General features: G+C 47.5%; 1 protein-coding gene across 5 annotated transcripts in view; it reads right to left on the minus strand.

Moving 5' to 3' along the window:
- CAMKK2 (calcium/calmodulin dependent protein kinase kinase 2) overlaps positions 1-12,352 on the minus strand; it is a 61,962-nt gene that overhangs the window by 4,017 nt on the left and 45,593 nt on the right. Inside the window, exons 13-18 of one of the 5 annotated variants that reach the window (XM_060193111.1) lie at positions 9,323-9,396; positions 9,131-9,218; positions 8,032-8,160; positions 4,908-5,008; positions 4,409-4,451; positions 2,939-3,950 (exon numbers count right to left, since the gene is read on the minus strand). In XM_060193111.1, coding sequence (XP_060049094.1) covers positions 3,840-3,950; positions 4,409-4,451; positions 4,908-5,008; positions 8,032-8,160; positions 9,131-9,218; positions 9,323-9,396 — 546 coding nt within the window. In that variant the 3' untranslated portion in view covers positions 2,939-3,839. Of the gene's footprint in view, positions 1-2,938; positions 3,951-4,408; positions 4,452-4,907; positions 5,009-8,031; positions 8,161-9,130; positions 9,219-9,322; positions 9,397-12,352 lie in introns of those variants that run through there. The other 4 variants (XM_060193110.1, XM_060193112.1, XM_060193113.1 and 1 more) reach the window with 4 other exon arrangements.

Consider the following 12,352-nt stretch of genomic DNA (forward strand, 5'->3'; position numbering starts at 1 on the left):
TCTCAGGCGACAAAGTGTTCAAAGGAATGCTTCAAAGCGTCCCAGAGGTGGTGCAGTGGATAAAGTGTTGGACTCTCAAGCATGAGGTCCTGAGTTCAATCCCTGGCAGTACATGTACCAGAGTGGTATCTGGTTCTTTCTCTCTCTCCTCCTTTCTCATTAATAAATAAAAAAAAAATTTTTTTAAAGGAGACAATATTCTCTCTATAAATGAAAAATTAACATCCTCATCCTTTGCCCAAAATTAGTAAGAGCAATACAGACAGATATGAACCTTTCTGTGTAATCATAACACATGTTATATTCAGTGTGTGCACTTTTGTGTCGGGATCTGTTTCCTGGGAATTTTTAGCTATTCCTTTTTCCCTCCTATTGAGAAAGTTCTTTCTGGGTAGGAACCATGACACTGATTTTCAGTCATCAGAAAACGCTTCCTAGAACCACCTGGGTCTGGACTGGCAGGAAATGGCTGCTAACAGAACTGCTCCCAGCATTCAGACCTAGAGAAGCCCACCCTGGACAAGGAGGAAGACTATCCTTTTAGAAATGTGACTGGTGAAAGCAGAAGAAAACAGGAGGTATGAGGAAAGTGTCCTTGTTCTCAGAAGTCATATCCTGTAGTGTCCCCAGCTAGAGGTGTCTGAAGGGACAGACACAGGAGGTGCTAGACATAAAGAACTGGCCCCAATTGCTGACCTCCTTCAACCAAAACTCACCCCATCCTAAAGGCCTGTGTGGTGTACACCTCTGGCCAGAAAGGAAACAAGGGAAGAGAAAGGGGTATGTCTACATTCAAAGAAGTAACTGCACTTTATTTTAAAACCCTGTTTACTGCGTCTGTATGTCTCTGTCAAAGTATAGGGCTCCAGTCTCCTGGGGAGGGAAGTTGTAAGTAAATGTCCAAGCAGGCACTCAACCATTTCAGGAGTTCCCTGCTCTCACCTGCAGTCTCACTGGAGCCAGTAGGGGGCTGTGGAATCACTATTTCCCTAACTAAGGTGCCTTCTTAGATCCAGAACACGGGACAGTTTGTACAAATGAGTCCATGGAACCCCAGCTACTGCTGGGGGTACAAGTGAGGGACGAAAGGCACAGGAAAGGCCAACCTCAGTCTACTGATTATCTTATGATCTTGATCTCACTGAACATTACAGAGAGATAAACAACAGACTTATGAGCAGAGAGGAGGCAAACTTAAAACTGGGGTTGAGTAACGTGAATAAGCCAACACATTCAGTCTGGGAAGTTTGGGAGAATACCCCATTATCTGGCTGCAAGGATAGCTGGCAATATTCTGACAAGAGTGAGACACCATCTCAGGCTGTCAATGACTGGCTTTGACTACTAACAGCCTCTATTCCTGTTCCACAAAAATATAAATAATCCTCAAAGTGGAGGGCAGGAGACAGTTCAGCAGGTAGAGTGCATGCCTTATACCATGCGTAAGGTGTCTGTGTTCAATCCCCAGCACCACGTGGGAGCACTGTGGGTAGTGGATTTTTTGTTTGTTTGTTTTGTTTTTGTCTTATTTTTATCTTCTCTGTTTCTTCCTCTTTAATTATAGAGAATTTAAAAACAGAGCCCATCGGTGTTGCACATGAACAGAGAGTTTGATTCATGTTCTAGTGATGCATTAAAAATATCCCCAGAGTTCCTTCTATATTACCACCCAAGTCCCTGACACCTCTGGCATGGGTGCCAGTAAATGTCATCTAACAGACAGAAATGACTGTCCTTTGTACATGGATGTTTCTAGCAGCATTATCCACATTAGCCAAAAAAGTACAAACAGTGCCATCAGGAATGAATGGGCGAGTCAAGCATGGTCCATTCACACAACGGAATCTGACTCAGTCATCAAAAGGAATCAAGGTACTGACACATGCTACACTATGAGCGAACCTCAAAAACATGGTGCTGAGTGACAGAAGACAGACATAAGAGGCCAAGGATTATATGATCCCATTTGTAGGAAGCATCTGGAACAGGCAAATCTATAGAAAATAAAATTGGCCTGGTAGGGGGCTGAGGGTTTGGGTGGCAATAGCTAAGAGGTGTAGGGTTTCTTCTTGGACTGATGAAACATCCTAAATTTGACTGTTGTGATGTCTTCACAGCTGAGTATATCATATATTCCAGAGGTATATGAATTGCATCTCAGTAATGTAGCTTTCAAAATATAGAAATTGGTGGGGGTGATGGGGGATTACCCAGAAGAACACCCACCTTGGTGTGTGAGGCCATGTGTTTTAATCACCTGAGAGCCACATGGTAGCACTGAGGGAGCTCCCAAGGATGGTGGAGCAGTGCTGTGGTGTCTCTCCTCTCTCCATCTCTACCTTTCTTGCTCTCAAAAAGGCTGAGCCCAGGAGGCTGCTCAGCAGTGATAATGAGCATGAACAAGTCCTGTATTCATTCCTCATGGTCTGCCCAGAACCATAGCAAAAAGCAAAGTATAGAAATGTCTGCCTGAGGGCTGGGTAGTGGCACACATGGCTGAGCGCACGTTACAATACACAAGGACCTGGGTTCAATCTCCCAGTCCCCACCTGCAGGAGGAAAGCTTCACAAGTGGTGAAGCAGGGCTGCAGGTGTCTCTCTGTCTCTCTCCCTCTCTGTCTCCCCTTCCTCTCCATTTCTGGCTGTCTCTATCCAATAAATAAAGATAATTTAAAAAAAAAAAAAAGAAAGAAAAAGAAATGTCTGCCTGAGGGATCAGTGATAGCACAGCCAGCAGAGCACGTCACCAGTTCCTTCAGGAAAGAAGCTTCATGAGTTGTGAAACAGTACTGCAAATATCTTTCCCCTTCTCTCTTTCTTTCTGTCTCATTATTTATCAAAAAAAAAAAACAGGAAAAAATGGCCACTGGAAATGGTGGAGCTCTGCAGGCACTGAGGTCCAGCAATAACTCTAGTGACAAAATATTAAGAATAAAAATACATTTTTAATATTTATACATTTTATTTAGTATATACCACACTCTTGACTTTATTATAATTGCAATTCAATACAGGACTTTTTTTTTTATTTATTCAACGATTAATCAACTCCACAAAGTTATACTTTTGTGGAAGATCAAAGGGGAAAAACTGTTATATTTTACAGCCCCGTATATTGTCAGCATTTAGTCTATATTTTGTTACTAACTTATAATTAGTTTTGTGCTCGTTTAATAAAGTTTCTTATTATTTATTGAATATAGACAGAAAGAAACTGAGATGAGAGGAACAAATAGGGAGGGAGAGAGAAAGAGAAAATACCTGCAGCAGTGTTTCACCACTAGTGAAACTTCCGTCATGTAGGTGGAGACCAGGGGGCTTGAACCTGGGTCCTTGCACATGGTAACACATGTGCTTAACTGGATAAGCCCCCTCCCAGCACCTGTAGTTTTTCTTTTTTTTTTAAATATTTATTTATTCCCTTTTGTTGCCCTTGTTGCTATTCTAGTTTTTCTTTTATAGAAAATGTTGATTGTCAGGTTGCTTATAGCACTTTAAATTATTCTAAAAATTAAATTATAAGTCATGCTGGTTTTAGTAGTTTTAATTGTATAGCACTTGAATATATTTATAACTTTTTTAAGTTTAGTTATATAAAGAAAACATAATGCTAATAGAAAAAGAAAAACTTGATCTTCTATTTAATAAGCTACTGCTGAATATAAATAGAAATGCAGAGTAGCATTTCTTTGCCTACCTAAAAATAAATTTAAGAGAGAATCGCTTCCTGGAGCTTGGAGATGACGGTAAGTGGTGAGTTGGGCTCAGCAGGAATAATACTGGGATTTCTACCCTGCCTCAGGCTCTAGCAGGTAGGCATCAGGGGTGCCAAGTATTTGTCATCTGAGTCTCATAGGACAGACATCTTCATCTATCCTTGGAGTTGCTGGTGAAGCTAACCTGGTTATGTGTTGGGAGAAGGCTGGCCAACCAAAGAGGAAGGTCTGGATCTTCCAATGTGCAGCAGGAGGGAAAGAGACTTATTTCTAGGTCTCAGTCCCTCAGAGAAGAAAGGGTGATGCCCCAAAGAGCAGCATGCCTGATCTGTGCTCTGCCCATGCCATCCTAGAGCTGGGGAAGTTGGGGCCCTGTGATGCAGCCTCAATGTCACTGACGTGCACTGAGCATAGGTGGGTGCCAGCTGGGCGGTGAGACCGGGTGAAGTCACAGGCATTCCGGGTGGAGCGCCATGCACCCACAGCCCCAGTCCACATGCATGGCTCACCAGCGGGCCCAAACCTCTAGATGTGCCTTGCTTTTGTTCTGGATGCCCAAGGTGGACCTGGGCACAGCAGGCTGGGAGGGCAGGAATGTGCCCCTGGGTGGAGGCCCCGTGCTCTGCAGCTGCCCCCGCCCCAAGGCCCTGGCCAAGACTAGGCGCAGGCAGGCAGGCAGGCAGGCAGGTTACCTTGGGCTCAGACAGGGGCTCACACTCCCTGGTTGGCTTTTTGCTGGAATGACCAGAGAGGGAAAAGGGAAATGAGAAGGGGCGCTTGGATGGTGAGGTGCCCTTCCCCTACCCAGAATTCTGAGAATCCAAACACCAGCTTCATAAAGCTGCCACCAGGGCAGTTTTGAATGGGACACCTCTCTGCTGTGACATGCAGGGTCCTGGTGTTGCTCACCCATCACAGGGCCCAAATCCCCAAATGGAGCATATATGTTCTGGGTCACCAATGAACTCTGACTGTCGAAAGCCCTCTAGTTTAGGAGCAACCCACCCTGAAAAAGGCATTTCAGTATGGATAGCTAACAGCAAAAGGGGGCAAGCTGCACCCAGGCTGGGGTGAAATTAAAGCCAGCCTTTGCTTCAGTCTCCCCAGTGTGTGTGTGCACCCAGGGTCTGGGCTAAGGTCCCTCATCCAGCTCCAGCTACCTGGCCCAGGGGAAAGCAGATGGACACTCACGTGAGAAGGTTTCCAGGCACTGACAAGGAACGCTCCTCCCTCCGGCTGCCCTCAAATGGGTTCCCAAAGGAACGTTTCCGGATCATGGTCTTCACCAGGATCTGCAGGAAAAAGGAGGCACTCAGCTACCTGGGGGTGACTCTTGGCAACAGACTCCTGCTTGCTTGCTTTTCTCCAGCCTCCTGGGGCTCCCAGGGACTGTGGCCATGGCAGTTCTTGGAGGAAAGCTGGGCAGCATCCTTCCCAAGCAACAAACAACAACCAAAGCCAACACGAAGCCTGAGGCTGCCCAAACCTCCATGGCTCCCTACAAGATGAAGTCTAGAGCCTTTGGTCTAACATCAGCTAATCTCAGGGACCCCACACTCCAGAAGACCTGGCCTGCACTACACTGCCCCCTCTGATACACCTGGTCCCAGCTGTTTCACCTGAGCCATCACTGGCCCTGTCTGCCTGCTCAGCAAGCTTTATTTTTAGTGAAAAGTGAAAGTCTTCTATGACCACTCCAACAAGAAACCAACTACCACTTCCTACGTACAGAGCAGGGGATGAGGGGGTGGGAAGAGGCAAGAAACTGCACTGTTCTCATAATTGTAATATAGCTCATGCAGCATAAAACTTGTCAGTTTACAGTGAAAATCAATTGTTTGCCATATATTCCCATCAATACCATCTATTTTCAGAGCATTCACCTCCCCTCAAACAGACCCTGGGCAACCCATCATTAATAGTCATTCCCATTCCAGGCAGCGGGGGCCAGTAAAGGCAACAGGGTTTCTTTTAGGGTGATGAAGATATTTCAGAAGTACAGAGGTAAGGGCCTCAAAATATTGTGAATGCACTAAGCTCCCCCTAAAATGGTGGGTTTCGTCATTTGAATTCTTCCCCAGCTAAAGAGAAAGGAAATAAACATCAAAGTCTGCTATAGTGCGGCGCTCTGTGTCCCTCCCTTGCCCTGATCCTCCCTCTGTGGTTCCTGAAACAGGTCCCTTTCCTCAGGGCATCTGCAAGTGTTACTTCCCATGGAGACCACCCTGCCTTGCCAGTCCTGTGACCCTCTTCCCTGTAAAGCAAGTCAGCCCCTCCCAGCCCAAGACCCAGAAGAAGCTACTTAGTAAACCTATGCTCTGATTCCTCTCTGCACTGCTCTAGCTGTGTAACCCCAGAGGAGGGTGAGTCCTTCTCTCCAGTCCCCCTGTCTTAGGAAGCACCCTGTCATCTCTGCAAACCCCTACCTAGCATAGCTGGGTGTCTGCATCAGGCCTGAACCTGACAATCTCCTCCTAAGCTGGACCACTTCCCAACTCCTGCCACTTCCAGGGTTGCCCTTGTCACTCTCTTGGAGGATGACAGTGATGCCGACTTTCTCCCTAGTTCCCACAGTCTGTTCTCCATGTAAAGATCTCTGCAAGGCTAACACTAATCACACCACTCCCTATTCAAATCCTGCAGGCACAGGAACCTCAGGACTGTGTGCTCTGGCCCCATCTCCTGCCTCCCTCCCTTCAGTTTCCCACCCTGTTTCAGCAGCCCTGGCTTTCTGGGAGCTTCTCCCACTCTGCTGAGAACGCTCTGCCCTGTTGCCTCACAGTGCACATTCCAGAAAGCTCTCTCTTCCAGCCCCATCACTTGGGCTGAGTTCCTCCTTTAGGGCTACACCTTGCAGCTTCTCCAGGGTGACAGGAACTACTTTGCTCTGATTCATCACTGCATCCCTGGCTCCCAGCACAGATCTGAGAAACCACTAGGTACTTAAGGAGCATTTCCTCGATTATCTGTGACTATTCCAGATCCCCAGGGTCAGATGTCTTATCGCAAAAGCCTGCAGCTGAAGGACTGATTCAAGACCAAAACATCGGAGCCTGTAAAATAATCCAGGATGGGTGCTGAGGATCAACACCAGCTGCCTCACCCACCTGCAAGTGCACCCATGGGTGCAGTGGATGGATGAAAAAGAGCAAGTGGGAGTGGGTGAGTTTTCAACAGTGAAAGTCATGCAGAGGCCCCAGATAGAGGGTAAGAGGAGGAGGAATGTATGGATGGATGCCCCAACCCAGGGGCTCAGATTCTGGAAGAAGGAGAAAGTGTGTGGGGAAGCAAGCAAGAGATGCAAAGCTGGGAGGGGAGCCAGCAGTTGGGCTCCTCAAAGAATGGCTACAAGAGGCTGGACAGTCATCGAGGACTGTTCCACACTGGTCCCCTCAGAGTCCAGCCAGTCTGCTTGCTGAGGCTTGTACTGACTAAATGCACCCAAGGACTGATGCCCTAGTCCCCTGTGGTCCTCATCTCCCTCCTGGATGGGGTGTTGGCAAATGGGTGATTCTCAGAATCTCGAGTTATATCTGAAGTTGCTACATTCTGTCTCCTTCTTGACTCAGGACCTAAATGTAAGGCCGTAAAATGGGGGCAGTGACTCCAAAGGAAAATCACGCCCTCGGGATTCAGGAAGAAGTTTCTAGTGTATGTGCAGTGGGATCCTTTTAGCCTGCTGTCAATGCCCACATGGCAGTTAAGAGCTGTCCACTCTGGGAACTGAAGGCCTAGCCAGGCGAGAATCCTGTCTTAGAGACCTGATTCCCTGCACCAGGAGCAGAGTGTCTGTTTAACTACCTACAACCCAGCCCCAACTGCAACTGAGGTGAAGAACTCTGTTTTAGCAAGATGAGCAGATTTCCCTTTCTCCCTCCCTGAAATGTTTCCTCTTGGCTTCCCACCTTCTCCCAGGTAGCACAAATTTGAGAGATTTTGTACACTGGCTCTTGCATTGGCCAATTCTAAATAAATTCCTTCTCTCTCTCAGCACCCAATTGTCAGGTGTTCAAGCCTAAATTAAAGCTTTAGGTAACGTCTGCTTTGATCTTTCCCTTCCTACTCCCCTCTCCTTCCCCCCCCCCCCCCCCCCCGCCACCCCACCCACGCTCCGAAAGCAGTAGGATCCCTGGAGGGAGTTATCCCTCTCCACTGTAATATGGGATTTAGCTACAGGCAGAACTAAAGCTAAGAAACTACAGGGGCCCCTTGGCCTGCTGTGTGACCCTGACCCAGGTGTTTGTGTCCTAGCCCTGACTGGCCCCTGCCTATGCTTGCTCTATCCTGCTCTGGCTGCTGGTTCGTCCCGCCTTACCACGGTCGCCAGGCTGGGAATGTGTTTGACCGAATTCTCGACCTCCTCTTCGGTCACCTCCACCAGTGTGCAGTTCTCGTCTTCTGATGGCAATGGCTCCGCCCCGTGCCTCGTGACCCAGGGGTGTAGCTTCAAGAATGACAGGAGGGGTGAGGGGCAGGTGCTGCCGCTCTGGGGGGGGCTGCCAGCCAGCAGAGCAGGTGTGGGGATGCAGGAGAGTGGTCTGAGGCTGGGCATGCGAGAGCTGGCAAGCCAGGCAGCGGGTGGTGATGAGTGAGATGGGAATAGACGCAGAAAAGACAAGAGACAGAGATGGGAAGGAGCTGCGAGACTGGGGTGTGTGCTGGACCAGTCTCCATCTGGCCCCAGTCTTGGCAAACGTGACTGGTAGCTTCTATCAGCCCCACATGGTTTCCAGGGGAGGCCCCACCACTCTTCAGAAATCTCCCCAATGCCTACAAGACTCAGCCCAGAGCAGGCAACATCCACTCCCATTACACAGAAGAGGTAACAGAGGTTTGGGGAAGGCACAGTGAGACCAGCTGGAAGGACACAGTCAGGAGAGGACCCAGGCAGAAGCCTACCCCCCACCCCAACAACCCAGCTCTGGAGTCCAGGCTTTTAGAACCGTTTGGGCTGCCCCTTCTTCAAATGCTAGGTAACTAGTGCCTAGCAATTCACAAAGAAAATCCCCAAGATTTTAAAAAGCCAGGTATGTGCATGTGGTACTGGTGGTGGGAGAGCAGGAGACAGGGGTCTCTCCTAACAGTGTTTTCTGCAACAAGGAGTCCCTGATCTGGTCAGCTCCAGGGAGGGTGGATGGCATCAGCCCAAGCCAATGGGAATGAGCACAACTGCCCAGCTGGCAGCAGATCCCACTTCCACACACACAGTGACACAACCCCAAAACCACCCTTCCTGCCCCTGCCACCCTGAGGCCACAGTGCATGGAAGGCAGCAGTGCCAAAGGGGTGCAAGCCCTATGGATAGAGGGGCCTGTGATCAGGCCAAGGCAGGTTGGAGCCAAACAATTCCAAGCAGAGGCCACAGGCTGAGCCCCCAGGGCACACCCCATGGGGCTGTGGTGGCCCCTGACTACCTTGATCTCCGGCACCACAATCCTGGACTCAGGGTTCTTGTCCAACATGCGGGTGATCAGGTCCTTCAGATCCTCGGCTATGTCGGGCCTGGGAGTGCAAGACAGGTCAGAGGTGGGAGAGAGATATACTGGAACCTTGATGCTCAGAAGATGTGATAGGTGACAGGGAATAGGTAGGTGGGTGATACTCACTGGTCTGGGAATTCCAGGACCTGGCTCTTGATCTTGCTGTGTAAACACATGATGCGTTCATCCATGAATGGGCACTGCAGAGAAAGGCCAGCAACACAGCAGCTGTCAGTGCTGTCACATTAAGGGCTGCCCTGTACTGGTGTCACTGCATATGGGTTCCAGCAGAAATATAAACAGACCAAAAAAGAAAAGAAGAAGAAGAAGAAGAAGAAGAAGAAGAAATACAGAAATATAAACAGACCAAAGGCCAAAGAGTAATTCACCCAGTAGAGCACATACTTCACAATCCACTCAAATCTGGGTTTGAGGCCACAGCACAATGTTGGGCATCATGCACATCAGGTGCTATGGTGTCTCTCCTCTGTCTCTTTCTATTTGGAATTAAAAGGGATGAGGGCAGTCCCTAAGCAGCAGCGGAAGCACACATGTACAAGGTTCCAGAACATAAAAATAAAAACAGCCCAAGTATAGGGAGATAATGCAACACACTTGCATGTGTCAAGGTCCCAGAGGTCCCAGGTTCAACCTCTGCCAGAAATGAACAGCTGTAGTCTCTCCATGCTCTAGTCTCTCATTGTCATTTTTCTCATGAAAATAAATGAATCTTCAAAGAAAGAGAATAAACAGAAAAAGGGGGGGACCAGGCGGTGGTGCACCAGGTTAAGCACACAGTTCGAAACACAAGGACCCACGCAAGGATCCCGGTTCAGCCCCCAGCTTCCCACCTGCAGAGGGGTCACTTCGCAAACGGTGAAACAGGTTTGCAGGTGTCTCTATTTCTTTCCCCCTCTCTATTTTCCCCTACCCTCTCAATTTCTCTCTGTTTTATCCAATAAAATGAAAGAAAGAAAAATAAAGGCCACCAGAAACAGTAGATTCAGAGTGCTGGCATCGAACCCCAGCAAAAACCCTGGAGGCAAAAAAAAAAGAGAGAAAGGAAGAGGGAGGAATGGGAGGTGGGAGAGGGGAAAGAATGGGGGAGAGGGATATGGAAAGGGAAAAGTGTAAGGAAAATAAATAACATGGTCTCCAGGAAGTGGCGTAGTGAATGAAGAATTGGAATCACAAGCATGATGCTCCGAGTTGGATCCTAGCATGTGCCAGGGTCAGGCTGGTTCTTCTCTCTTTTTCTCTCTCTCTCTTCCTCTGTCTCTCTTTCTCTGTCTCTCTCATCCTCGCCCTCTCCATCTCTCTCTCAATAAATAAATAAATAATTAAAATTAATAATTCACTGAAGTGTCCACATACAGGAAAGGAGCAATTTTCTCTCTCTCTCTCTCTCTCTCTCTCACACACACACACACACACACACACACACACACACACACACACACACACACACCCCAAGTTCCAGAAGGACCAGGAATATCTTTCTAGAAGTCCCTTCCAATCACGCTTCAACTTTCTCCTATAGCTGTGCTTTAATTTCCCTACTTACATAAGAGCAAACAAACACTCTCCTTCATGCACATGCCAGGTGAACAATAGTAAATCCAATAACAATACATCAAGCAGTGATTTGTGAGGGCTAAACCTGGGGCCAGGTCTGAGGTTCTTGGATCAACATTTTATTGGCAATTCACTCTGCCTGGAATGTGCTTAATGCCAACATCTGCATGGCTGCTATCTCCCATCAGAGCTCATCTTCTCAGGGAGGCCTTCCCAAGTCTTTGCCTAAAACACATAGACACACCCCTACTGTGCCATGACTTCTCATCACAGCACCTACCACTGATGATCCATCACATATTTGTTTACGCCTGGGTATTCAGTTTCAAGAGGGCAGGTATTCTTGCTCTCTGCTGATTCCCCCGGGCCTAGGAACACCCTAACTCAAGGCAGGGGCTTGGTAAACAGCTGTTAGTGAACACATGAATTATTTCTGCCAATCTTTTCGGATGTCATAAAATAATCCATATCATCCTGGTGTTACTTAAGAGTAAGAGGCTGAGAGAGGTCACATGTCCTGGAGAGTGCTGAGTTGGGGCTTCAGCCTCCACTGAGCTGCTTCTGAAAGCCTTCCAGGGAACAAATCAATGGTGTTGTCTGAGTTGTGCTGGAAAGAGAAACTGGCTTTGGGGCTCTCAGAGATAGAGAGAGTAGCAGAAAGTGATCTGGTCCACTCCTGTCCAAGTGACTGTCAAAATGACTTCATTAAGAGCAAAGACTTGCAACCGGAGTTGGGACTGCACAGGTGTATCCATTTGACAGAATCACAGGAAGTGTCAGACCTGTGCACTGCAAGGGCCATTATCGGTGGTGGAGTGGCCCGGGAGGTGATAGAAACAGTGGATCAAGTGTTGGGTTCTCAAGCATGAAGTCCCAACTTGGATTCCTAGCTTCTCATGTGCCAGAGTGGCACTCTGGTTCCTCTCTCTTTTGCTCACAACAAATGAATAAATATTTTTAAACGTTATTAAAACATTAGTGGTAGAATCTAGTGGTGGGTGCATATGTGTTCCCTGTACAATTCTTTCAATATAGTTGTTTGAAATTTTTCTAATCAATGTTGTAGATGAGATTAAACGTTGTTTTACTTCCTCATGGGCCCAGTTTAATAGGAACATGAACTCATGAAAAAAAAAAAAAAAAGATCCATGCTTCTATTGCTTATATAATCAATTGAACTTCAGATTTAAAAATAGAAGTTACTAAGTATCAGTAACATAAAAAAGACCAAACAGGACTCCCTAAATCAATAGTGTCAGATGGATTTTTAACATCCATTCTAATGCTATCTCTCCAGCTACAATGTTTAGAACAATCTGCTGAGAAAAACATCAAAACAGCACTGGGCTCAGGAGGAAAGGATGTGGTTATTGATTAGTGATGTCTGTCTTAGGCTTAGGTATGGAGAGAGGTGACACATTTGCTGTCCTGGCCATAAATTATGAAAGAGAAAGCAACCAGATACTTGCTCAGCTCTGACATATAGTGGTGTGAGAGACTGAGCCTGGGGTCTCAGGCATGCAAGTCTTGTGCTCTAATGCTCCGTTGTCATCTCAGCTTCCCTAACACTAAATTAATCAA

Source organism: Erinaceus europaeus, chromosome 6 (assembly GCF_950295315.1).
Source record: "Erinaceus europaeus chromosome 6, mEriEur2.1, whole genome shotgun sequence".
Taxonomy (NCBI): domain Eukaryota; kingdom Metazoa; phylum Chordata; class Mammalia; order Eulipotyphla; family Erinaceidae; genus Erinaceus; species Erinaceus europaeus.